We start from the raw sequence: 27,908 nt of genomic DNA on the forward strand, positions 1-27,908 counted from the left end.
TAGCCATCCAGCGGTCCCAGCCCCATTGTGTGTGTGTGTACATACATATACATGCACATACATGGAGTCCCGACTCCGTAGCCTGGGGTAGCGGTGAATTCGAATCCTGCGCTTCTGCCCCTGGCTACGAAGCCAGTCCTCTAGCGCCAACGATATCCCAGCTGCTTATTGCTCCAAAGCGAGAGAGGCGGGCGAGAAGCGCTTAGAACAAGAGGCTCTGTGCGTGCGCGCAGGCTGGGGCGACGATGCCCCACGAGGAAAGTGTTGCGCTCCTTCTTTTCCTGGCCTCGGGCTCTTTTGCTCCACTTTCCCCGAGTCCCATGTTCTTTCCCCCCTCTTGACTGATTGACACAGGAACACAGAAACACACACACTCCGATGGCCTTATAAAGTATCACGCGCCTCCGTCTCCCTCCCCCCGCCCTCCCCCGAAGGCCAACACTTGCGACCCTCCAGGCGCGCAACACGCTTGTTTCTCCGGGGCGGGCGGGACCAGCCACCCCGCGGCCGCCGCTGGCAAGACCCGCCAGCGCGGCGTGGCGCGTAATCTTCGCCGAGGTGGAGGGCAGGGCCAGGAGGAGATCCCCCCCCCCTCCAGCTCTCCACCCCTCCCGAGCGCAGCGCCGGCAAGGAAGAGCAGGCGCGACTCCATTGCCGCCCGCCGGAGATCCGGCGCCCAGTGTGAGTTGCTCGACGGGCGGGAAAGGGGCGCGGGGCGGCGAGGGGCCCGGGCGGTGGACTGCGCTCCGCTCTCCAAGCCGCTCGCCTGCCAGGCAGGGCTCTCCTTTCCACGTGGCAGCAGCCGCTTCCTCTAGCCTGGGCTGGGAAAAACAAATAACTTCGGCCATGTGTTGATTTTGCCAGCCATAGATATTTTGGGTGTGCGGGAGGAAGGGGAAGCAGGGCCGGCCCGGGCCTGGCCGAAAGCTAGAAGAAGGAGGGGGTGGGGGGAGAGAAGCGAAGGGATCGCTTCAAGGGGGGTCGAGTCGCTGGAAAGTGCTGGGAGGGGGTCGTACTAAATCCAATGATCTCCCCCCTCACCTTCCTGATAGCTACCAAAATGGGGTGGCTCCTTCTGCATGGAGATAAGGATATTCCGATCGCTCCCCCTCCACCGCCCCCATTTCCAAGTCGACGGGCGTCCTGGAAGGGAATAAAGCGGCAGGATCTCCGGAGGGCACAGGGTACTCCTAGGGTATCTTCGGGCCCCCAATAGAATATTTGAAGGTGCTGCGACCCCCCAAATTTATGAGCATTGGCATTCAAATGGTGTTTGAGCACCGCATCTTGTGATCGAATATGCGAGGCGGGTTTACAGACCCCCCAATTTTTTATTCAAGTTGGCCCCCCATACCGGAGGGCTTTGCGGGGTTCATAAATGGGGGTAGGCGAGGTCACCGAGGAAATGGGACAATCCCTGCAGTGCTTGAAACATGTGTGGATTTGCTTAGGATCATCTCCTTCCTACCTGTTGCGATGCCCCACTTTGCCCCTTTCCTTGTGGGTGGAGAGGCGACGGGGAGCATGGTTTGGCTTCAGTGGGGCAATGGCGGCGTGGGGGGCGGGCGGGAGGGTCGGCCAGGGCTCTGTGGGGAACTTAAGGACCCCCTCCCTCCAATCCGAGCACTGCCCTTTAGCAACAACTGAATTCCCTCTACTTAAATCCTAACAGATGTTCTTCCCTCTGCTCTTCTTCACACCTCCGGAGACTCCACAGTTTCCTGGAGCAACTTTTTCCTCCTTTTTTGCCGTTAGGGCGCTCAGTCTGATGTTCTTCCCCGGAAATCGCATCTTCCTGGAAACTGTTGCCTTTTGTTCTTCTCCCCCAAACTTCAGCCCCTGGCATATGGGAACTTGCAGCTTTTCTTGTGCTGCTTATTTCCCCCCAGGGGGATGCAGATAGGACAGGCTCGCAGCTACAGAGAGGGACCCATTCCTAAGGGGGCTCTGCTAGACTGTTTGGTGTCCATTGGACAGAAAGCCCAGTTGTGTTCCCCCCACAATAGTCATAATAACTGACAATCTGCTGGTGTGCAGTGCTGCCCAAATGCACTAGCCTGCCTCTTTTCAGACTCTGAGATCCCTGTGATGTCTGGAGAAGATGAAAACATTTCCATCCCAGGGCCAATGCTGGGTTGATGATGCCCAGCTAGAACCTGCCCCTCTCAAAAAAACCCCAATATGTTCCACAGATTTCCCACCCTAATCTTCAACCCTTCCACAGGGGAGAATGGGGTCCATTGGACATCTTGCCCTCCTCTTCCTAATGGTCTTTCTTAAGGCCAAGTCACATTATTCCTTCTATCTTGGTGGTGGAGAGTTTCTCATGCCCCCTCCCACCTTACCACTATCAGAGCCAAGAAATGGTTGTTTGAAGGTTTGTGCAGACATCTGAAGCAGCCACTACGGGGCATGGCAAACCCATTCACCAGGTATATGCTGTCATCCAGCTAGTGTGAGCGAGAGAGTGATAGCATGCATTGTGTTGATGCATCCTTGTTTTTAATACACCTGGATGACTGACAGATTGGTGCCTGCCAGGCCAACATTTTAAATTGCAAGTTCCTTGGTGCAGTGACTTGTCTTTCCTTTCCCCTTTTGCTTATGTTGAAGTGTCGTGCACACAGATGTTACTTTCAAATATGTGTGTGTGTGTGTGTATGCCTAAATATAGACTTCTGGAGAAGGTCGCTTCCAGGGTTTGGAATGAATGATGCAACTTTGTTTCGATGTTCTTACGTCTCACTATTTGTTTTTATTGTAACCTTGCAATGGTCAAATAACTTGTGGAACTTCTTTCCCCCTTCTGAAGTGTTTTCAGCTAGAGTGGCTTTGTGCAAAGGAGGACAGCAGCAGAGCTTTGGCAGGACACACAGTGTTCAGAAAAGCTGAATCTATTGATCTCCCCTCTTCCGTTAGACATCTAGGAGCTTTGCCTTCCTGTGCAATTTGATCACCTTACCTTAAGGGGTTTGTGGAGCACAGGAAAGCAGGGAAACTTAGATGGACAGCAGGATATACAGGCACACTAAACCGTGGGGAACTGTGCAGAGTTCAATAACATCTTTCTCTCTCCAATGTTTATTTCAGCTCCCATCTTAGTTAATAAACACTGGTTCCCAGATGTCTTCCAGGTTTTCCTTTGCCTCCATAAGAACAGAAGCTTGCTTTCTTGTAAAATGAAATTTCAGAATCTCTAGGGTGGATTCAGCTGAGTTGTTGCATTTGCAGGAGCCAGCAGAACAAGTCACACTAGGGCAATGGGGCTCTGGGTGGTCTGGAGAAGAGGGGAAGATCATTCTGCCTGGCAAGCAGAATGGCTTGTGCTAACAGAACAATTGCCTCCCCGCAACTTTGAATTGAACAATAACATGCAACCCTATAGCAGATCAGCATATTTCACAGCAATTTTTCTCTAACGCTGCTGGAAGAGACAGGGGGGAAATATTTATTTATGTATTCTTTAGTTCTATAATTCATACCCTTTCCTTCTATAACAGGATGTACTCAGAGGAAATAAGAGAATAAAGACATGGAAACGTACTTCCAGTAAAATGGCTCAGCCTTCTCACCTGTCTTTGTAAGCCAATTGCCTGAGGAAAAATTATGGGGCAGCAATAGAAACATTCCACCCTTGGAATTCATTTCTCTTTAGGGCAGGTGTGGGGAATCTTTTTCTGACCAAGGGCCTGGAGTGGTTGGGGCCAGATTGCACAGGAGGTGATGCCAGACATGTACATAATCACACATCCTTAATGCACAAATGCACACATACATTGCTCCTCTGTTCCCTCTCCTTGGCTGACATGTACAGGGATGTTCTCCTAACATGCGCACACACAGCCACTTGTAACCAGACAGTCACACACATACAGCACACTTCATACACACACAGACCCCTTCTTTTTCCTGCTCAGCTTCCCTCTTCCTCAGCTGATCTGTGTGGAGTTTGTGTGCATGTGTTTGTGGAGTTATTTTTATTATGAAACTAATGCGCACAGTGACAGACACCAACTTGGATGGCTTTAAAAGTAAGTTAAGTAGGTTCATGAATGACAACCCTACCCATGCCTACCATCCATGGTTCTCACCACTGTCTGGGGCCTATGCCTTTGAGCACCTGCCAGTTGCTAGGAAGGGCACTGTATGAAGAGAATGCTTAACAAAATGGCCATTGGGCTTGATTCAGTAGGGCTTTTCCAACGTCCTTAGCAACATCATGGTGCTGGGATGGGGATGAATCCTAAAGTTTAGAGTTTACCTACACTCACCTGGAACGTTCAAAATGTCTCAAAAAGACCACCTGTCCTCACCTCCTTGTCTCCTCATTTCTGTTGAATGGGACACCTTTTAAAAAATAAATAAATTCCACCATGTTCCCTGTGTTCGACAACACATTCCCGTAACGGCGGCTTCCTTCAAGCACTTCAAGCAGCAGCTGCTTTCTGGTATTGTTTCCCAAAGGCAACATCTGTGTTTACGGCTCCTCTTTCTTTTGCTTCCATGCGAAATCTTGTGGTGGCCACATTTCCTTGGTCTTCTTTCTTCTTTTGGATCTATCAACACCCCGCCTCCGTCCCCCTGATGTTGCTTGTTTACAAATGCTGCTGGGTTGAGTGTCTTTTCTGAATTCTATTGCCAAGCTGTTTGCTTCCCTTTCTACCTTGCCACAGGAAGCGTTAAGTCTTCTGGGAGCTCCGCTGTATCTGTCGAGCTTCAGAAGTCTCAGCCCCAAATGCTCAGAAGCAAAAGGCTGCCTTCAGGACTCTGGAGCCCAGCATAACACTTGGAGCCCTTACAAGTAAGGATAAGGTTCTGCGGTTGGGCAATTTCGCTGGGGCACTTGTAGTTAAGTCTCATGAGGGAGTCATGTTTTCAAGCTTTCCTTTGCAGCTCCTAACATTTGAGCTTTCTGCTCGCTCATAGAACATTTTGTCTGCATTTTACAGCAGTACTTTATGGCAGGACAACATTAGTATCATCCCATTGTTTTAGATGGGGACTAAGATATAGCAAGTTGCTTATGGCTGCTTTGGGAATTCAGGGCAGAGGGGAGGTCTTAGTCACACTCACATCATACAACTAAAGTACATGGCTTTCCCCCAAAGAATCCTGGGATCTGTAGTTTACTCCTCACAGAGCCCAGCATCCTTAACGAATGACAGTAGCTGGGATCCTTTGGGGGAAGCCATGCATTTTAAATGTATGGTGTTGTCATCCTGAAATAGAGGCCTCCTTGGTTCACAGCTAAAATATCACACAGATGTTCAAACTATGCCCAGTTCACATGTGTAGCTGGATTGCTGCCTATCCTTGATGTAAATATAATTAATTTAATATCTGCATGGAACCCATGAGCATCTATACATATGTTGCTGTTTGCAGACATCCAACTGAACATGTGGAAGTCCTCTCCTTTTGGGTTTTAATTCTGTGTAGTACAACTACACAAGCCACCATGCTATTTTGTTTGCTCAGGTTCTGGATAGCTATATGTAAATCTTTTCAATTTCACATTTTTTCCTTTCTAAAAGGGAAGGGGGATTTCTATTTCCCCAGGGAATTCTGGGAATTGTTACTCTCGGGGGGGGGGGGCGTTTCCTAAGAACTCTCAGCACCCTTAATAAACAGCACTCCCCAGGAATTTTAGGGGGAAGCCATGACTGTGGTATTATACAGCTTTAAATGTAGAGCACATACAGACTCTTAGAGCAGTCAGTGCTCTGCAGCAGAGAGTGGCTGGCAGGTCTGCTATGTGCTCTTGCAGGGAGGGTGGGCTTGCAACTTTCTTTGCAGTTCTTACCCCTCTGAATGGCTGCTGTTGCCAGGCTCTCCTTCCCTCACATGAAGAGGCACAATGCAGCTGAGTCGTCTGTGGGAGAGCTGGGAGAGCAGCCATTGGTCCTCTGGCTGATGGCTGGGCCAGGAAATGCACTTGTGACTTGGTGGGAATTGTATGCTCTCCCTCTCCAGTGCCTTACCCCTTCCTTATCTTAACCCTGCTAGCAGTCCCCATCCACTTTAATAATAATAATAATAATAATAATAATAATAATAATAATAGTAATACAACCCCACCATGTAGTATTAACATGCAGACAGGATGTTGCATCGATTAGTGCTAATACAGTGTGGAGAATAGAATATTTTGTTTTCCTCATGTTTAGATTTTTCAGTCCCTTCCTTTCTCCCTTTCTGAATCAGGACACAACAGCTGTTGTTCTGCTTTGCACCTGTTTACTTTCCTGCATCAAGATACATCCCTGGTCATAGTTGCCAGTGGGGTGGCAAGCTGCACACTACTCCCCCATCTCTGCTTTGCTTCAGCAGTGGCTGTTTTCCATGTCTCTGATAAGACTGCTGGGTGCGAGGAGTGACGTCCACCTTCCTTTTCTTTTCAGCCTGGTCTCCAAGTCCAAGGCAAGATGGCGCCAAGCCTGCAGCAGGCGTACCAGCGGCGCTGGTGGATGGCCTGCACCGCAGTGGTGGAAAACCTCTTCTTCTCTGCCGTTCTGCTGGGCTGGGGCTCCTTGCTCATCATGCTCAAGCACGAAGGGTTCTACTCCCATATATGCATAGGTGAGACGGGGAAAGCCCAGGGTGCTGCTTGCACATTTATGGTGAGGGAGAGAGTGGGGTAAGGCAGTTGATGAACATGGTAGGGGCTGGGCAGGGTGAATTTCAGAAAAGATCCTGAGCAGAACCCTTGACCGATGGTTTCCAGAAAGCTCTGGAGAACCCCTTCCTCACACTCTGCTCTTTTGAGATCCCTAATCAACACAAGGATGTTTCTAACCAGGTCAGACTTCTTCTGGCCATGGGTCTTGGTTGGAGCAGAGTTTTTATGAACTAGCCTGATAGAGAATGTTGTACTGTGTGCAGTAGAAACTCTGGTGTGGATATGAGACCAAGCAAAAGGACACGTCCACTTCGGCCTTGGTAGGGCTGGCATTCAACTGCCTCTGGTTCTACTCTGACCTTTTGACACTGCAGATAGTTTTCTTTTATTACTATTTTTTGTAATTTTTTTGTAAATTGTAATTTTTTTGTAAATTAGTTTTCAATTACTAAAATCCAATATAAACCACATTTTATCAATACCAAATTGCAATTCAAATTCAAATATCATTATAATTATTAAATTAAAAAGCCAATTGTATATTTTGTGTGACCCGCTGAGTGTGCTAGATTTCAAGGTAAAATAATTTTATTTCATCCTGCTTCCGAAAGCTTATTTAATCCAATTACATTCAGTCTTGATCTTAATCCCTTATCAAGAGCCACAGAGTTTTTGACTTCCATTTGCATTAACACTTCTAATGAATTTTATTTCTGCAAAAGGAGTTCTGTATCCTTGCACACAATTTTCTTGATTGTAATCTGTTTCTGATACTGTATTTTTATATCATAAGCCACCCTGGGACCTCTTGGAAAAAGGTGGGTAAGAAATTAAATATGTACTGGTACTACCACTACTACAAAGATACCTAATTCATGCGTCTTCCCCACCCTACCCCACTCTCCGCATCAAGCATGTGGGGTTTTTGTGACTGACTGAAAGTCAAAGCAAAGTGGCATGTTAGACTTATCACACGGAGGCTGTTTGAGAGCTTCTAGACAATGCCATACTACTGATGCCATCATAGCACACAAAGTAGGACACCACATACATTCACATCATACTTTTTTATCCTTATTCATTTAATCTATATCCTGTTCCTCTCAAAGGCGCCTAGGATGTCAGACACGGGAATGGTAATTTATTATTACTATTATTATTAAGAACAATGAAAAACTGTTAAGAAACATTCTAAAAACAGTGAAAAACTTTAACAACCTGTGATCTCTGGGTTGCTGGGCACAGTATCTTACTGCCACCAAATACCAGGGTAAACAAGAATGTTCTTAAATTCCTCCTGAAAGTCAGACACGCCTCACTAGGGAGGGTTCTCTGCCAATGGGGAACCACCTCTGTAAAGGCCTTGTCATGGGTCCCCACAAACTTGGCAGCCCTCTGGGGTTTCCCCATGCTGAGGTCAAGAGTGGGTAGGGTTGGTGGGGAGACATTTCACACATTGTGGAAGCGCAATATGGCAGCTATGGCTACTCATTAGCGCAGTAGTAGGCATAAGCAATCACACAGAGGCTGTTTCAAACATTCTCCACATGATAAACATAGCCTATGGGCCTGTCTTGAAGTGAGAGTGCCTGGTTCCCTCCTACAGGCCTCAGGGCAAGACACTTGTTCCCCTCCCAGGATACTAATTTGCAAGCCGCAGATGGCCATCTTATCTTACTATGGGGCAAAACTTTAGAAACACCAATTATAAATTGAAGTGATACCCTCCCTTCTCCAAGCCCTTGCCCCAGGGAACCACTTTCCCCTCACACTGATGCTTCCCGTGATTGCATATCTCAGGTAGATTCCTTCCCTTGACCACAATGTAAACGAGGCAACCATTCTATAGCTTTACAGGTCCAAGACAGCACTGATGCTGGATCCCCAACCTTATTCCACCCCAGGCTCTGTTGCTCAACCTGCTGTGGAGCAACACAGATTCTGCATTTCCTCCAGCACATCAGGGAGGGGGAAGGATGAGAAATGGGACCTCAGGGGTAGAGAGCAGCCTGCTTGCCCTAGGACACAGGGGTGTGAAAGCGAGAGATAAGTCAGAGATAAGTCTCTGACCCAAGCTGCCTCTTTCTCTTCCTAGGTGCGAATGACACCAATGCCACTAATGGCTCAGCTGCAACTACCTCGTCTCACCCTTGGCCCAGCTGCGTGGAGCAGGAGGAGATGCTCAACCTGGGCTTCACTATCGGCTCCTTTTTACTGAGCGCGGCCACTTTGCCTCTGGGGATCCTCATGGATCGGCTTGGCCCCAGGCCACTGCGCCTGGTCGGCAGGTATGGATCAGAGATTGAGAGGAAGGACTGGGGAACCTTTCTTCAACTGAAGAGCCTTTCTGGACAATGTTCTGAGGGCCACTTTCCAGGGGTGCGCAGAGCCAGTAATGTACATTTTGCCTTTGTATGGTAGACAAGTTTCTAGACATGCCCCTTTCTCTTCTCTATCTGGACAAGCAAGAGGCATTAGCAGAGTTCAAGGACACATTCCAGCCAGGCAAAAGCACTTGGGGGTGAAGAAGGCCCAGGGAGGGCTGTGGCCTAGGGAAAATTTTGAAGGCCAGATAGAAAGACCTAGAAAGCCAGATTTGGCCCGTGGGCCTGAAGTTCCGCCCCCCCCCCCCGGTCTAGGGACAGTGACAAATTGTCCTGAGAGTGCTGGCAAGTGGGTTCTTGTTTCAAAGGGGTCTGGAATAGTAATAGTAATTTATTTATTTATACCCAGCCACTCTGGGCGGCTCCCAATAGAATAATAATATTAATAGCGATAAAACATCAAACATTAAAAACTTCCCTAAACAAGGCTGCCTTCAGATATCTTCTAAAAGTCAGATAGTTGTTTATTTCCTTGACATCTGATGGGAGGGTGTTCCACAGGGTGGGTGCCACCACCGAGAAGGCCCTCTGCCTGGTTCCCTGGAATGGTAGCGTGGGGTGTACTGGATAGGCCGCGGAGAAACTGAGAATGGGTTGTGGTTTGGGGGGATGACTTCCTGACATGGTTGTGGGGCATCTCATTGAAGGCATGACTTAGCTTTGCATTGTTCTCATGCATCTGTCTTAATTTCTCTGCAGTGCCAGCTTTGCTGTTTCCTGCACTCTCATGGCCCTGGCAGCCTACAAACCACCAGGTAAGACTGGCCATGTGGCACTTTACTTTCAGTAGCAGTGTGGAGAATTCTCCCTTCCTCCCTCCCACCAGCAAGGAGGATGGTTCTGCAGCGTCACCCCTCTTGACCAACTCCCATAGCCCACCCTCCCCCTCCTGCTGTGCCTCCACAGTAGGCAGCATGTGGGCCTGAGCATTGGGGCTTGCAAAGGAGAGTTGCTGCAGAAGCCATGGCTGGATCCCCCTTTCTGGCTACAGAAACCTAAAGACGATGGGATGGTTCTTTAGGTTGCAGTCTGCTCCACCCCCTTTCCTTAGCAAACTCACTTGGTGCTCTCAAGCCCTGTGGACAATGTCACCCCACTATTTTTGTGCCCCCATTCTTTGCAGCATCCCACTATCTCCTTTGTGCTCACCCCACATTTCTGTTCTCTTTCCGCTAGTTCTTTCCCCGCTGATTTTTCTCGGCCTTTCCCTGAATGGCTTTGGTGGGATCTGCCTGACCTTCACCTCCTTAACTGTAAGTATGGGGGAAACCGACATATTGGCCCTTTCACTGCATAAGGAGATGGGTGGCGATACCGGAACAAGATTCTTCACCCATATTCATTCCAAGGACGTTGGAGAGCTTTCCACGTGGCCTGAGTTCAAGATGAGTTTTAAGTCAGGGGTGGGGGACCTGTAGCCCCCTGGGTGTTGCTGGGCTCCATCTCCCATCAGCCCCACCCAGCAGGACCAATGGACAGGAACGATGGGAGCTGTAGTTGAGCGATCTCTGAAAGGTCACACATTCCTCACCCCTCCTTTAGGGTCTGTCTTGTACTGGTGGCCTCTCTCCCATTCTCACAGGAGCTGAGAGGAGTGGGTTACATTGCCAGAACTGTACAGCATCCCCTCCTTCCCTGCCCTCCTTCAATAATACCACCCCAAAAGCCAGATTTCATAAAACCTGCAGCGAAAAATAAATTGCGCAGAATGACGTTGCAAATACGTACAGTTTGCAGTTTAAATATGTTTTTATTGAAAGATTTTTCATAGGTAACAAAAGTAGATTCAGTGTTGCTGTTTTCAAATGGTAGAATCCTTCATACAGGTCAGTTGCAGTCAGTCTGAGGCCTTTTTTGTAGAATGTGGGTTGAGGGAGAAAGAGAGGTGGGGGGGGAGAGAGAGAGAGAGAGAGAGAGAGAGAGAGAAATAAGGGGAAGGTGAGGGACACATTCAACTTTCATTCTTTACATAGTACAGTGGTACCTCGCAAGACGAAAGAGTTTTTCGTTTTTTGAGTTGCTTCACAAGACGGATTTCCCTATGGGCTTGCTTCACAAGACGGAAACGTCTTGCAAGTTTGTTTCCTTTTTCTTGAAACCGTGCGTTCAGGGGGTGCAGTTGGGACTTGACTTCGAGGAGCAACTCATAGCACGCGGTGTGGTAGCTTTTTTTGAGGTTTTTGAAGACTTTGGTGATTTTTGAAGCTTTTCCAAAATCCGTGCTTCGCAAGACGAAAAAAATCGCAAGACGAAAAAACTCGCATAATGAATTAATTTCGTCTTGCGAGGTACCACTGTATATGAGTGGACGTTTTTTGTCACCGTCGTGGGGGTAGGCAGTATGCAAACACATACGCACATTTATTGATCTGTATGATTTGGTTTAGGCTGGGATTTGGCTTCATCAATTGAAGAACACTCTTTTGAACTCAGACAACCCCCTTCCTCAACTTGATGCCCTCCAAATATTGCTGGACAACAATTCCCATCATCCCTGATCACTGGCCATGCTGGCTGGGGCTGATGGTAATTGCAGCCCAACAACATCCAGAGGGCACTGGGTTGGGGAAACTGCAGATGATAATGACGTAATTCCCCTGCCAGGGAGATCAGTGAGGGCAGGGCTTCTGTCTCTTTAACCCTGGTGGAGAAGTGCAGCTTTGCGCACCTGTGGCTTTCCAAGCAGGGTGTGGCGTGCAAAAGTTGAACCTGCCAAAGGCTCCCTCTTTTGTACGGCTATTAAGCATACAGAAGCCCTGTCCTTGTTTATAATTGGTTGTCCCAGGCGGTAGCTGCTACTTGTTTCCCAAGGAACAGGGTAACCAGCAGCAAGAAACGGGGACGCACACAATGATTGGCTCAGAGGCAAGGTGTGGCAGGGGCAGGGCACTGCACAGGACTGGCAGGGTGCCTATCTATACTTTGCAACAAGTATTGCTGCAGTCCTGTGTCAAGGCTGAGTATGTGGCTGCAGGAGTACTTAAGAGAGGGCAGAACCGGCCTCGTTGTCATTTGCATTTCTCACTGAGCTGCTTTGCATTGCTCAGGAGTTATGTTTTTCTTCTTTGATAGCACCTGAGACCATTTTGATTTCTTTCATAATTTCTGATAACTTGAGGCAAGAACCTGGGTAACTGAAGTGCTGGGCCCCTCTCTCATTTCAAACACAGCTGTTGCATACTTGCTCGTATCTGAGCTTAGGCATCATCTTTTATTCTGAGCTAAATATACTGCGTTCTGTGTATAAACACCTACTGGGAATCTCAGCCCCGCTCCTGCAGTTGAGGCTGCAAGGAACCCAGAAGGTGTGATTTTTACATGGGGACATCCTATATCCACTCTCAACCATCAGTTTACATCTGTGTCCACAGTCTGCTCTGTGAACACCATAGACCCCACACTTCATGACACTGCCATGGTGCAAAAAACTAGACCAGATGCATGAATCCTCATGATATCTAAGAGGAGATATCAGAGATCTGCTCTGTTGTTAATGTGTCGGGTTTCTGAGATCTGCATGTAAAAGCCATGATGATCCATGAAATCATAGAATGGAAATTTGGAGGTTAGCCTCTTTTGCTCAGAACTTTAAATTTTATATTAGTAATTATTTGTCAAATTTGTATACCGCCCTGAGTGACAGATGAGACTCCTAAGAGCATAAGAAGAGTCAGCTGGATCAGACCAGTGGCCCATCTTGTCCAGCATCCTGTTCTCAAATCTTGTTGCCTGGATTTGAGCACAAGAATCTTCTCCCCTCCTGTGGTTTCTAGCAAATGGTATTCTGAAGCTTTTTTACCTCTAACTGGAGGCAGAGGAGAGCCATTAGGGCTAATAGCCATTGATAGTCCTCTTGCCTTTGTATAGTAAGCTGTGTTCCAGCTATGCACAAGTCAGGGGTTGCTCTGCACACACAAACACATCTCCCCAACCCCCATTCAGGCCACTGAGACGCATGCGCATTGTTCAAGGACATGTTCCAGCCAAGCAAAAGAACTCAAGGGGTTGAAGAGAAGGACCAATGACAAGTTTGGCCTGGGAAGAGTCCCAGGGGTCAGATAGAGAAGTTTCATCTGGCCCCTGGGCCCGAGGGAGACTCATGTGACTGAGCACTTTCCCATGGAATTAAATCTTTGTACACAGAAGACAAATGACTCACATCATCTTCACCCTCCTCTTTGTGTGGAGGACCATTAAGTCATGCCAGCTTCCATCTGCATTTTGAGGTTGTACTGTCCAGAAACAGGCTTTTTTCTTCCTTCACTGTATTTAAAAACAAGTGGGGAAAGCAAAGCTCGGCTGCTGTATGGGTGGGTTGGTGCAGGGAAGGACACCTATGCAGGATAAAAGCACGAAGAAATAAGTAGTCTCCCTTTGAGACCATAATTAAAAGCCCAGGTGTTTGTTTTCTACTAAATCTCTCCGTCCCGCTAGCTCTCTCATGCCTTGTTTCTCTGCGCTGTGGTATAATTTGCGTGATTTATGATGGAAGTATTGGCAACAAGTTAATTTGAGAAAAATCCGCCCTTGTAAAGCTCAGCAATTAAAGTGATGCAAATCTGTGTAGTGGAACTCAGCCCTGCAGGTTGAGACATCTCTCTGCTCTGCATGCGTGTCTTCTTTCCAAGCGCAGAGAGTGTTTGTGTAAAATGTGAAGCCCCTTTTACTGGTTGCAAGAGCACCTCTCTGTGCACGTGCACATGTGCAAGTCCACAACTTGTCTGTTTTGGCATAGGGTGTGCGTATTTCATTGTGTAATCCGTCTTCTGTTCAGGTATTGGGAGGGACATGCGTGCCTTCTCATTCCTGTTGTGTAAGATTCCAGGGAGTGCAAAGTTTTGAGGACAGAGCTCTGTGGTGACATGACCTGGGAGAAGTGACCAAAGACACCCCGTACCTTTTAGAGCCATGTCAAAGAGGGCATGTTGTAGGCATCTCATCATCTGGGACTGAGAAGAGCTGCACTTACTGGAATTCCCTCTTATTATACTTTTTTTTTAAAGGCACATGAACCCTTTCCTTCTGTGCTACAGTCACCCTAGCACAAGGTTTCCCAAACTTGAGTCTACAGCTGTTTTGGGACTACAACTCCCAACATCCCTAGCTAGCAGGGCCAGTAGTTGGGGGGTGATGGGAGTTTTAGTCCAAAAAACAGCTGGAGATGCAAGTCTGGGAAACCCTGTCTAGAAAAACCCATGTTGCAAGTCCATGTCATGGGTGGTGATCATGGCAGGAAGAGTGGCAATCGTCTCCCACAGTTTGTTTGTCCCTGTTGTGCCAAACCAATCTGTGCTGGCAGAAAGAAAGGGAATATGATATTGAGGAGGGGGGGGGGAGATATCTTACCTGGTGCTTACATCATTCCCTTAGTGGTGGTGTTTGTGTGCATGCTCTGATTATTTCCAGTTCTTCCCAGAACACATAAGGAACGGTGCTTGCCTCACTGTTAGATCACAGTGCCTTTTTGTGCCTTCTTGTACCCACAGGGTACATATACATAAGCCAGGAAAGGGTAGTATCTGGCCAATCAGAAGGCAGAGTCGAGTGCCCCACCTGCTTCCCCCTTGCCTTTGGCAAGGGCATATGTTGAAGAGCTGGAGTGTGGCAGAGTCTCCCTGTGCGCCACTGTTTACCCAAGCAAAGTGCTTGGTTGGCAGCATGCCACAACCCCGGGGCTGTTGCAAAGGAAAAACAGGTGGATAACTAGAAGGTTCTCCCTCCAAGTATAAGCATATTTTCTTGGGAGTGGAGTACAAATAGCTCAGTGGATGTAAATATTTGGCACTTGGAAGGTCCCAGGTCCAGCCTCGGACATCTCCAGTTGAAACGGTTCTAGTCATAGGGCTGGGAATTTTATCCCTGCCTGAGATATTGGATGGTCTCTGGTGGGTCAACATATGGTATCATAAGGCGACACCATATGTTCAGTTATCTCTCTCTGATGCAGCTTACATCTTACTAAGGACTCTGAGGGCCACAGCTGTTCTATACCCAACCTTGCATTTTTAAGATGCTGCAATCAATCTAGAAATTGGAGTTTCCCTTCCGGAACAGTAAACTAAATGGAAGCCAGGTTATTATTTCTCCTGCTCCCCACTGATTTATACACATTCCTACCTGGAGGTTTCTTAACTCTTCACAACACCTGAACTCCCCTCCTGATAAACAGTTGGCTTTTTTTGGTGTCTCTAAGACACCCAATAGTTTTACTAGCCTCTGCTCCAGTACTTTAAACAGCAGCTTGATTTGCAGAGATTAGAAGACAATAGTGTTTATCTTTTCTGCTCTTGGAAATTAGCCACATCTTTCGCTGCTTTGTTTTACTGTGGATTAGTAAATCTGGGCTAATGACTATCACTTCCTAGTTCTCCACTTGCAACAAGCCATATGTATCCAGATCTTCTGCATGTACCCACATACCATTCATTTTCTTTTATGCATTCACCATCCATTTTATTTGTGTGCCGCTTTTCCACACACACACACATACACACACACACACACACACACACACACCCCATGCTCAAAGTGGCTTACAACAAAGAAAGGGATGCATTTCAAACAAACATGATAAAAACAATATCATAGTAACATAGCAAAACAACATAGCAACAATTTCAAAACAAAAGCAGTTTCATAATAACATGGCAAACAGCAAATATAATAACATACCAAAAAACCACATTCCAAAACTGTAAATATAGCATTCCTTAAAGAACATGCAGCATTCAATAGCAAAAATGACAAGGGAGCTTCATAATTTCCCCTTCATCCTAGAAACACCCCTCCCAAGATGAATTGAAAGAGCGAACTAAGCTGCACTATTTACCTTCTGTGCACTGAACTTGGTTAAAGTTGCAACACTTACCTGGGATTACCGTATTTTTCGTCCCATAGGATGCTCCGTCCCATAGGACGCACCTACTTTTATGGGGGGGGGGGAAATAAAGGAATCCCCCCCTTTATTCCCCCCCCCCCAAAACCAGGTCAGGGAACAGTGGGATGGCGGCACTACGCCTCCCCGCTGTCCCCCGAGCTTGTGGGGCTGGCCGATGTCTGCCCGGCGCAAGGGGCGCTCTGCTTCAGGGTGCCCCGCGCGTCGGGCGGCAGGCTGCTATCCGCAGCCTAGGGAGCCCTGCGGGAACTCTTGCAGGGCTCCCCACGCTGCGGATGTCTGCCCAGCGCGAGGGGCACTCTGCTTCAGGGCACCCCACGCGCCGGGCGGCAGGCTGCGGACACCTGCGTGAAGCACGAGGTGTCCTCCGGAGGGCGCCCCGTGCTCTGCGCTGCAGGCTGCCGCCTGCAAGCCTTGCACTCCCAGGGGGAGATCCCCCGGGTACACAAGGCTTGCCGACACCTGTGCGAAGCACGGGGCGTCCTCCGGAGGGCACCCCGTGCTCTGCACTGCAGGCTACCGCCTGCAAGCCTTGCGTGCTTGGGGGAACTTCCCCCGGGCGTGCAAGGCTTGTGGATAGCTTCCTGGAGCCTGGAGAGCGAGAGGGGTCGGTGCACACCAACGCCTCTCGCTCTCCAGGCTTCAGCGAAAGCCTGCATTCACCCCATAGGACGCACACACATTTCCCCTTCATTTTTGGAGGGGGGAAAAGTGCGTCCTATAGGGCGAAAAATACGGTAAGCCCCCTTGAACTCTGTGAGAAATACTTCTACAGTGGTACCTTGCAAGACGAATGCCTCGCAAGACGAAAAACGCGCAAGACGAAAGAGTTTTCCGTTTTTTGAGTCGTTCCGCAAGACGAATTTCCCTATGGGCTTGCTTCGCAAGACGAAACATCTTGTGAGTTCTTGCAAGTTTGTTTCCTTTTTCTTAAAGCCGCTAAGCCGTTAATAGCCGCTTAGCCGTTAATAGCTGCTAAGCCGCTAATAGCCGCTAAGCCGCTAATAGCCGTGCTTCGCAAGACGAAAAAACCGCAAGACGAAGAGACTCGCGGAACGGATTAATTTAGTCTTGCGAGGCACCACTGCAAGTAGGCATATGTAAGTTGGGCTATAACACATGTTGGATAATTAAGCTGTGATACATTTATGTAGAATGTGCCTCATCTGTAGTAAATGAAAGCTCAGAATGAGAGATGCAATGAGAATTTGGAAAATAAACAAGATTCCAGCCGTTTGGTGCCTGGAGTGTGATAATCCTCCAGCACAGCCTTTGGAGCTTCCATGGTGTTCTGTGAAGTTCTTGAATAAGGCAGAAGGACTCTTGCAGCCCTACAGAAGAAGCCCTTGAATTGGAGTGGAAGCAGGACATTTCTGCTAATTGTTTTCTCCTTTTGTTTCTCCTTAGCTGCCCAACATGTTTGGACACCTGCGGTCCACCTTCATGGCCCTGATGATTGGCTCGTATGCTTCCTCTGCTGTTACATTTCCTGGGGTCAAGGTATGTAGCAAACCTGAATCACCCCCGCTGCCTAGTGTGGCGTGTCCCATTATTACTTAGGGCTTGAGGCAGCTCCCAGATCTATGCCTGTGTGCTTCTCTCCTGGCTGATGGAGCCCTACAGTTGATTCAGAGATAATATTTCCTCCATTAGACCTGTTAGGGGTATTGAAGGGAGGCAGGGTGGAATCCAGGAGGCATTGGTTGAGTTCATACATAAGACTAAACCATAGCTTGCTTTAGCCATGGTTTGTTCAACAATCCACAGGGTGTTTCTAACATGAGCAAACAAACCATGGTTTTCTTCTCTGATGCTTGGTTCCTTCCCCAGCTGTTCTTGCCCTGTGCCTCTGTAGCTTGGCAAGTGTCTAGGGTGGGGTGGCCAAACAAACCATGGTTAAACAAAGGCTGTTGGGTTCAGACAGAACGCCACACTTAGTTAAAGCAAGCCATGGTTTCTAAACCAACAACAAACCATGATTAGTGCTAGACTGGGTTTGATGCTCAAAGAAAGGACACTTTGGCTAAAACTAATTGTGGCTTAGTGTAGGGTAGCCAACGTGGTGCCCTCTAGATATTGCAGGCTGCAGCTCCAATCTTCTCTGACTATCAGCCATGCTGGTTGGGGCTGATGGGAACTCTGTGTTCTCCAGGTGTTCTGGACTACCTGTTGGCTTCCCCCTTGATTCTACTTTGGGAGACTGCCCAAGCCCACCTGAGGCCTCCTCTGCCGCCCTCTCTCTTCTCCCACCCCTTCATTTCTGTCTCCTGTCCCGTTGCTGTTAGCTGATCTACGACAGCGGAGTTTCCTTCATCACCATTATGCTCGTCTGGTCAGGCCTGGCTTGCCTCATCTTCCTCAACTGCATAATCAACTGGCCCCGCGAATCCTTCCCGGCTCCCGAAGAAGTCAGCTACATGTAAGCAGCAGCCGGTTCAGCCTTAACTGAGGAAGGTTGCTTCTGTTCCCGTCACCTGGGGCAGGTTGTCCCGTGGACAGAGAGAGCTGCTTTCTGTGAGGGAGTGGGGAGGTGGCTATCCCAAGAGCAGCAGCACTTTGGGTACGCTGAGTGGCCTTCTCTGTTTGGGCAAACTGGGCAGCTGGGTCTGGCAACCCTTTCTGATTTCCTAGGAAATGAGCACTGTGGGAAATTTAAAGGGTGGCTAAAACCAGCTGTCTGGTGTGCCAAGCCAGGAAAAAACAACCAAAACAGGCAGGGCAGTAGCAGCAGCAGTGGGCCCTGCCAGTCATGGCACATGGCCAAAGACGCCAGGTGCTGCTGCTGAACCCTGACCCTGAGGCACTTCTACCACATATGCTTGTTTCCACTCTAAGCAGTCCACAATATCTGAGACTCAGTTTTATCACCCCCCTTCAGCCCAACGCAGCTCAAATTTGGACTTGGGCCCATTGGGCTCTCTCACTACTCCAAGGGTTGGCAGGCTTTAGGCTTGTGGCATCCACTTCATTTTCCACTAGAGCTGTGGCAGTGCATCCCATTTTGCCGCTTGAGGCGAAACCAGAAATGCCGCCTTTGCCTCTGCTGCTGGTGTAGAACTGGCACTGGCATTGGCAACAATTTCCTGTGAGACAAGATGGCGTCTATCATAGCACAACATTGAATTTCTCCCATAGGCTTTGCCCAATGTGGGGGGACAGCAAGCATGTAACGCTCCCTCCATGTCCTTGAGATAGGAAGAAGATCAAACTGAGCAGCTTAGCCCTCGACCACAAGGTGACGGGCGACCGGTTCTATGTGCACGTGACGGCCGTGGGGCAGCGGCTGAGCCAGAGAGCGCCACATCTCGATGGCCTCTATCCATCTGTGGAGGACCTGCACCGAAAGCCCGTGAAATCCTCTGATCGTGAGTGCCCCCTCATCATATCACCACAGCTCCCCAAGAAGGAAGGAAATCCCGGCTCCCCCGGCTTGTCAGACAAAGCCTGCGATTTGGTTTGGCGCCCGTCTAGTGTTCCATAGCTTGCACACAAACACACACAGGTCTCTTGCAGGTCAAGGGGCTTCCTCGAGGCTTCCTGAGGGATGGGAAGTGCTATAGATTTATTCCTGCAAGGCCTTGGGCCTCTTGCGTCAGGCTCTGTTCCTGGCAGTGGCTGCAAGAGCTGGGAACAGGCCCTGGCATCTGGCTCCATCTATCGGCAGGAGCAAGCCATTGTCGTTTCCTTTTGACATCTGTCTCGCTCTTGTGAGGAAAAACAACTTCTAGGGAGTGGCTGGGCTTTCTCTGCCTGCATAATGTGAAGGAATTAAACTTGAGGAGGAGGTTATTCTAGTTCATAGCAGAAAACAGGGCTGAAGCCCATTCCAGAGTCCATCCTTTTTTAAAAATAAAAAAACCCTTTCCTGTATTCAGGCATGATACACTAAGTACACACTGTCCCCTTAAAGAGTCTCACCTCCCGTCCCATAAGCCAGGTGAATCCCCTGCTGCAGGCTGGAGTTAAGAGTCCTGCCGAGGAGATGTATATAGCCTTGTAAATAATCCAATGGAAGTTGCCAGCAACTGTGTTGAGCCTGAATTCAAAAGGTAAAGGTTTTACCAAAAAAGCCACCCCCTTCTTGTTCTCTAACAAGGCATAATATACAAACCTGAGTCTCAGAAGTGCTTCTGTCTCTACTAAAGCTCACCTTTTTCCAGAGCTGAAATGATAGTGAAGCTAGTGCTCTTCCATGAGAGCTGGAGACTAATCTTTCCCATCATCTTTTTTGGTGTTTGCCACCTGCAGGGCTGTTCAGATGAAACATCCTATGCCTTCAACGATGATGGACAGGGAGCAGGATTGCCCTGTTAGCCCAGCCAGTGTGCTCCATGTTGGTGCATGAGGATGGGCAGCAAGTGGAAAATCCCACACCCCCATATACTTCAAGCAGGTGGCTCTGTAGTCTAAACCACCGAGCCTCTTGGGCTTGCCGATCGAAAGGTCAGAGATTCGAATCCCCACAATGGGGTGGACTCCCATAGTTCTGTCTCAGCTCCTGCCAACCTAGCAGTTCAAAAGCGTACCAGTGCAAGTAGATAAATAGGTACCGCTGCGGCGGGAAGGTAAAAGGCCTTTCTGTGTGCTCTGGTTTCCGTCATGGTGTTCCGTTGCGCCGGAAGTGGTTTAGTCATGCTGGCCTCATGACCCAGAAAACTGTCTGTGGACAAACGCTGGCTCCCTCAACCTGAAGCAAGATGAGCACCACACCACATAGTCGCCTTTGACTGGACTTAACCGTCCAGGGGTTATTTACCTTTTTAACTTTACCTTAAGTGAACACAAAATTTTGCTCTGCTTTGTCCATCTGCACAGCCTTATTAGGTCCTTCTGGCTGCTGTGCCACATCAACCCTCTAAATTAGGAAGGGGAACCTACAAATGATTGGCCCCACAGGCCCCAGCCCAGCATAGCCAGTGGCAGGGCTTGTTGGTGTTGCAGTCCAGGGAAACTTGAAGTTTTCTCCATTCCTGATCTGTATTCCGTGCTCTGTTTGGCTCCAGGTGCCACCCCCTTCCGCCGCAGCGTCTGCTCCCCCATCTTTCTGTGGAGTCTCTTCACCATGGGCATGACCCAGCTGCGTGTCATCTTCTACATGGCTGCCATGAACAAGATGCTGGAGTTTCAAGTGACAGGCGGCCAGGACCCTGGTGAGGACTGATAGGGGAAAGATTTCCCAGCTGCCAAAGGACACCTGGAAGCAAAGGAGAAAAAGATGGGAGCTGGGGGGAGAATAAACAACATAGGAGACTGGGAGAAGTATTGCTTGCAGGGTGACCTACATAATAATTGTGCAGAGTTTCCAGGGGAGTGAATCTGGGTCTGTTGGGACAAGGTCCTGGTCCAATTACTGTGATGCAGTCTTGTTCTTTCCTTCCTCTTTTCTTGGGCATTCCAGTTCCAGAGTTGGTGGATGAAGCTGAGGAAACAGGTAGGAACCCTCATGTGAAGATGAGCCTAGTGCAGACCTCTCCATGTATGTATGCGGTAAACAAGCCCTCTGTTCATCGCTCTGCCTGCCCAGGCTTTGAGTTGGTTGGGAACTTCCATTTCCTAGGAAACAAAGCCTAGACAAGGGATCCCAAGTATCCTTTTAAAATCTCAAAGCCGCCTCCCTGCAACCATAAAATGGTTCTCAGCCTGCTTTGGAAAATTTAATAAGTCCAAGTAGCAATTTTTCACAGTGGCAAGTTATGAGTGCTGATGGAGCAGAACTGGCCCATCTTGACTGATAACCAGAGCTGCCTCTGCAGCTGCTGTTATTAATAAATGAATTACCTTTTACATGTGTCTCAAAGCAACTTACAAACAAACCATAAGAACAGCTAAAAATAATTTTGAAAATGGTAGGAAACAACAACTGGAGCAATACAAAATGAACACCTAAGGCAAGAAACCTTTTCTTCTAGCCGGAAAAGCTTGTCAGAGCAAAAATGTCTTCAGTTGTTTCTGGAAAGTACAGATAGTGCTGTATCTCCACAGGGATGCTGTTCCACAAAACAAGGGATAGCCACACTGAAAGCCCTGCTCTGAGTTACTTTACTATGGGGCAAGCTTCTGATATTTTTGGCACTTTAAGGAGAAATTCTCCGGCTGAAGGCACTGCCCTTCTGGGTATATAAGGGATAAGACAGTTTCTCAAGTAACCTGGTGCTGAGCTGTATGCAAAATGGAGAGACTGGAAATGGGGGGAAAGCAAGTTTTATCCCATGGGAGGAATACTGGGTTTCTGGTCCTTTGCCTAACATAGCAGGTGATGTTAGGAGCTGTCGAGTGGTAGTTTATTGGTTTACAATTTTGTTCTTTTTACCTTTTGATTGTTAGCTGCTTAGGATGGGCCCTTTGCCCCGCGAAGTGGCCTAGAGACATTTTTAAATAAAAAAAACTTACCTGGGGAAAGTGAGGGCCAGACTAGATTAGCTGAGAGAAAGATAATGGGAAGCAGGGACAAAGGGGAAAGGATGAAATGTGGAGTGGTGAATTCATGCTGTGTGGACAGGCCTAGACCAAAGCATTTCCCCGTGGCAATTGGTAAATACTTCCCACACCATCTGCACTGGGTGCAAAGGATTATTATTTCTCCTGTGTTTGTTCCACCCTGCCTCCAGCAAGTTCAGAGTGGTGTGCATAGGGCCTCTCAGATGGCAGTCTAACCACTGCTGGTTAGCTTCAGGTGAGGAAATCTTTCGGACTGTTCTCTCATTCCTACCCCCTTTCTTTTTGCTGGGCAGTTGGCTTCTACTCCTCCATCTTTGGTGTCATGCAGTTACTGTGCCTTCTCACCTGTCCCTTCATTGGCTACGTGATGGACTGGCGCATGAAGGACTGTGTGGATGCACCAGGGAACATCAACAGCGCTGGATCGGCAAGGTGAGAGTCACAATTCTCCTAATTTCAAAAGCGGAATTGGTACGAAGACCAAACCTGAATGCGCTTGGTGTGAGGATGTTGATGCAGTCACAGGGGGCTGACTGTTCTCCTTTTTTCTCCTTAGGACTGAGACAAAAGGAAAGCCAGCCAAAGTTCGCTACTGTAAAATCCAGAAGCTCACCAATGCTATTCGTGCCTTTGTCATCACCAACCTACTGCTGGTGGGATTTGGTACCACTTGCCTGATCAACAACCTCCCTCTCCAGGTAACTTCTGCCCACTTCTCATTTCACCCATGATGCCCCTTGGCATATGGCCTCCCCCTGACCCTGCCCTTCATCAGATCAGCCCTGTGTGGCTTCCTTCATTTTGTTTCTTTCTCCACAGTATGTGACCTTCATCTTTCACACCATGGTGCGTGGTTTTTTCCATTCTGCCTGCGGAGGTCTCTATGCCGCTGTGTGAGTTATGCCACTGTGTGGAGCGCCCTTGCCCTCCCAGTTTCAGAGTGGGAGCAAGATTATGGTCAGCACCAGCTTCCCCCCAGCCTGGTGCCCTGCCCTCCTGATGTCATTGAACTCCCAACTCCCATCAGCCCCAGCTAGCATGGTCAGGAGAGAGGAGAACTTGCATTGTGCTTCTTACGCTACACCAGGGATATGGAAATCTCAGGCCAAATAAGGCCTCTTATCAAATGCTTTCAAATGTGGATACGCCCTGATTTGGGTCTAGTTTTAGTTCCCCCTCCCAAAGCTATGTGGCTAAAGCACAAGGCATGGGGAGAGTTCCACAGGAGGTGGATGAAGCAGGAGAGACAGCCAAGTGTGCTCCTTTCCCCTTCCTAGTAGCAGTTTCCGTTTTGGAGCTGCAAAGCAAGACCATACAGGTGGGGGAGAGGGAGGGCCCTGTGTGTGTTTGCATTCTGGTAGGATTGTCTGCCACTCCAAAATCTCATGCTGTGACACCTGCGTGAAGAGCAGCTCTGCTCTCTGGCTCTACTCATTGGCTGACAGGCAAAGAGAGCTGGAAGCGAGGAGGAGGAGATGCCCTATCGGCTGGCTTTCCCCTTCTCTTTATCTCTAGTTATCTTTTTTCTAAAGGCAGCATATCTTCCCTAATAGTTGAGAGTTTGAGCAGGGGGAAAGGAGCAGCAATAAAGAGGCAGTTTATATTTGCATTTCTGTTGCCAAACCTTAAAGCGGTTCCTGCTTTTCAGTAGCAGCTGTTGTTCATGTCACTACTAACTTTGTCCATTCGCACATTCTTTTCCTTTTCCTGTTCATAGATAGACATCCTTATGTGTTTCACATGTCCTTGCTCGGCCTCTGCCAATCTGGTGCCCTCCAGTTGTTTTGTACCGCAATACTTTTGGGGGGATTTAAAACCCAAAGCAATCTGGAGGGAACCAGGTTGGCAAAGGCTGCTTTAAAATATGGATAGATTTTTATATCTTTTGAGCAGCTGATCCACTTCCCAGATATCTGGAAGGTGTGTGCAATGGGCCTTGGGAGTGGGGGAGGGTTGTTACCAGCTTCTGCGGCATTTTGAGTCTCACCCTCTGTACGCAATTTCTGGTTGCCAGGTATCCGTCCAATCACTTTGGTACATTGACGGGTCTACAGTCCTTGATCAGTGCTGTATTTGCTCTCCTCCAGCAGCCACTCTTCATGGCTATGGTGGGACCACTACACGGTGATCCCTTTTGGGTGAGTTATGGCTTCTCGGGGTGAAGACTGAGGTTGCTTTTTAAGAGGGATCGCAGTGAACTTTTCACTTGCAGTGTGGATCCGGTCAGGGCCGGATTTAGGTTTGATGAGGCCCTAAGCTACTGAAGGTAATGTGGCCCTTTATATGTCCAGCTGTCCTTTGTCAGCAACAAATTGTCACTGTTTTTTGTGTTGATTTATGGTAATTTATGGTAATTTATGGACCTAATAGGTATCTCAAGCCATTTGCACATAACAAATAGGAGCCTACACAACACAAAACACTGTTGCTGTATGTAGGTTTTATTTTATTTGTTTTTTATTTTATATTTTGGAAATGTACATTCAGTTTTTCTCCCCTTTAAAATTTTTGGGGCCCCCAACCCAAGAGTGGGGCCCTAAGCTATAGCTTGTTTAGCTTATATGTATATCCAGCACTAGATCTGTTTTATACTTGTGCACTACTTTTAACAAAGAAACAAGCATCAGCATTTGTTCATTCACCCCACATCATGCAAAAAAAGAAAAGAGATTTGCTAACATTTTAAAAACAGTTACAAACCTACCCTGCCAGTGTGGAGAGGTTGGTAATGTCACATGTGCGGAGCAATAGGTGCCTGTTGCAGCCACCTTTGTGCTCTAGCATGCTGGTGCAGTGCGGGAAAAGGAGCAATCACAGGATGGTAGCTGAGTGGGCATGTGCCTGCGCATCATCACATTGGCTTCCAGTAGGTTTCTGAGCTCAATTCAAAGTGTTGGTGCTGACCTTTAAAGCCCTAAACGGCCTCAGCCCAGTATACCTGAAGGAGTGTCTCCACCCCCATCGTTCAGCCCGGACACTGAGGTCCAGTTCCAAGGGCTTTCTGGCGGTTCCCTCACTGCAAGAAGCGAAGTTACAGGGAACCAGGCAGAAAGCCTTCTTGGTGGTGGTGCCCACCCTGTGGAATGCCCTCTCATCAGATGTCAAAGAAATAAACAACTATCTGATTTTTAGAAGACATCTAAATACAGCCCTGCTTAGGGCAGGTTTTTAATGTTTGATGTTTTATTGCATTATGATGATGATGATGATGATGATGATGATGATGATGATGTGAGCTGCCCAGAGTGGCTGGGGAAACCCAGCCAGATGGGCAGGGTATAAATAAATTATTATTATTATTATTATTATTATTATTATTATTATTACATGTGGAAGCAGCAGGATGCATCTTTCTAATTCATTAAAGGGAGGATATTAAAAGTTTCTGTTCACCTGACTTCCTTTTCTGAGTTGGGACTTTACAGTGAAGACAGTATCCCACTTTAAGGGCAGGCCAGGTGGAGGAGCCAGCATTTTCCCTGCCCCTCATCAGCATTTAGCATAAGTGTACATCACTGGGTCTGCACTCCCGTTGCTGATTCTCCTTGCCCTTCTCCCCAGGTGAACCTTCCCCTCCTCATCTTCTCTTTTGTGGGCTTCCTGCTTCCCAGCTACCTCTACTTCTATCGCCGCAGGCTCCTCCAGGAACAGGCAGCCAAAGAAGGGATTCCAGATCAAGCGAACGGTGCCCAGATGAAACTCCAGGACAATGCAGCCACCAATGGCTTGTTGAGCAACGATGCCACCACTGTATAAGCCAGGGACAGGGAAGGTGGGGAGCTGGTGGGTGACAGAGAACAGAATGTGGAATCCGAGTGCTGAGCAGATGGAGCGAGACGCTATTAGAGAGGGGAGGGGGAAATACTGTGACAATTTTATATTTGGGAACTATGAAAATAACCGAGGTGCTTTTAAATCTCAACAAATGCCTATCTATATTTATGTCTATATTTTATATATATATCTATATACAGAAAGAGAACTCTATTTTTTTTGCAGAGTATTTTAAACGGCCCTAAAACTTTTTAAATAGATGCTAGGGCAGTGAGCATTAGAGGACTAGAATAGTCCAGGTCATGGTGTCTATGTCTAGTTCACACCACTTAGCCAGCACTTTCCAATCATAGTCTCAACGTTCTGAGGCTGTGCTGCCAAATTACCCTTTTTGGTTCCCTCCTCTCTGCCATGGTGGTTATTGCAGATGCAATCAAGGGATGAATGAAGCCAGCCTTCCCCAGCTTGAATTAACGCACACAGATGTCTGTCAAATTTTAATGCTCTTTTCTCCCTCAACTGACTCTCATGAGTCAAAGATGTTTCCTCAGCTTCCTTGTATTCTGGCAGCTGCTGTTGGGGATTCAATATTGGGGCATCATTTTACAGCTGACACTGGAAGTCCTCTCTCCTATCTCCTAATCCCACACCAAGCTTTATGAAAACAAGTTTATCTTGTCCTGAGACTAAACTCTGCTGGCCTCTAGAATGCTATGTGTCTCTCTAGGGTTTGGACCTTCTCTTGACAGCAGTTATGACAAGATGTGCAAATTACAGAACTGGTTCTGGATTACTCTGGGGAGGATGTTAATGTAACAGGATTTGTAATAGAGGAGAACAAGAATGTAATTTTTAATGACTTTCAGCTGAATTATATCCTAGCAAGAGCGACTGTAGCAGTGCTTTCTAGAGGCTGGATTTCAGGTATTATACCAGGTATATTGCCAGACTCCAACAAAAAGACTTATTTATTTATATTTAAATCTCTAGTGTTGCCTTTCTACCAAAAATTGTCCTCAACGTGGCTTACAGCAAGACAATCAATCAACAATAAAACGAAACTGGTTTTGGTTCGACTTTATTACTAGCAATATTTAAGCTTCTTAAGCTGCTTTGTACAAGTCACTCAAAGCAACATACAGTAAAATACACAGTGCAATATATGAAACACAAAGTAATTTAAACCAAAGCACAACACGAGGTAATCATATCATAAAAGCAATACCTCCATCCCTTAACATAAGTCTGAACCACCACAGACCACCGCCAGAGGAAAATGGAGAGCGAGAGAGTGTGCATGCTACAAACTGTTGTAAAGTAAAAAAATAAATAATGCTAAAATTCCTAGGAGGAGAAAAGCAGCTTTGGCAGACAAGCCTCTCCTGTAACAGCATTCTGCTGGGGGCACTAAACAGGGGTGGGTGGGGAGATGGATTTGGTCGTGGTACTCAAGAGATTAAAAGCAAGACTAAAACACGTAAAGGTAAAGGGACCCCTGACCATTAGGTCCAGTCGTGGACAACTCTGGGGTTGCGGCGCTCATCTTGCTTTATTGGCTGAGGGAGCTGGTGTTTGTCCGCAGATAGCTTCTGGGTCATGTGGCCAACATGACTAAGCCGCTTCTGGCGAACCAGAGCAGTGCACAGAAACACCGTTTACCTTCCTACTGGAGCGGTACCTATTTATCTACTTGCACTTTTGTGCTTTTGAACTGCTAGGTTGGCAGGAGCAGGGACCGAGCAACGGGAATCCCTGTCACGGGGATTCAAACTGTCGACCTTCTACAAAAACCTGGTAG

The 27,908-nt window shown here is 47.9% G+C and overlaps 1 protein-coding gene and 2 long non-coding RNA genes across 3 annotated transcripts; 2 read left to right on the plus strand and 1 right to left on the minus strand.

Moving 5' to 3' along the window:
* Positions 1–532: 532 nt before the first annotated feature.
* On the plus strand, positions 533–27,191 carry SLC43A1 (solute carrier family 43 member 1). The gene is made up of 16 exons (XM_079985636.1): positions 533–681; positions 4,674–4,801; positions 6,402–6,579; positions 8,715–8,907; positions 9,703–9,758; positions 10,180–10,256; positions 17,306–17,398; positions 18,184–18,317; positions 19,094–19,263; positions 20,902–21,048; positions 21,297–21,329; positions 22,630–22,768; positions 22,893–23,034; positions 23,156–23,229; positions 24,351–24,474; positions 25,898–27,191. The coding sequence occupies exons 3-16, from the start codon at positions 6,426–6,428 to the stop codon at positions 26,090–26,092; spliced, it is 1,731 nt and encodes a 576-aa protein (XP_079841762.1). The 5' UTR covers positions 533–681; positions 4,674–4,801; positions 6,402–6,425; the 3' UTR covers positions 26,093–27,191.
* On the minus strand, positions 10,723–14,480 carry LOC307221247. Its single transcript, XR_013841326.1, has 3 exons — positions 14,350–14,480; positions 13,163–13,337; positions 10,723–10,852 (listed from the first exon to the last, which is right to left on the minus strand). It is a non-coding gene; the product is annotated as an uncharacterized lncRNA (long non-coding RNA).
* LOC307221252 lies at positions 15,751–17,289 on the plus strand. Its single transcript, XR_013841327.1, has 3 exons — positions 15,751–15,882; positions 16,641–16,672; positions 16,990–17,289. It is a non-coding gene; the product is annotated as an uncharacterized lncRNA (long non-coding RNA).
* Positions 27,192–27,908: the final 717 nt, after the last annotated feature.

Source organism: Podarcis cretensis, assembly GCF_951804945.1.
Source record: "Podarcis cretensis genome assembly, chromosome: 1".
NCBI classification, from domain to species: Eukaryota; Metazoa; Chordata; class Lepidosauria; order Squamata; family Lacertidae; genus Podarcis; species Podarcis cretensis.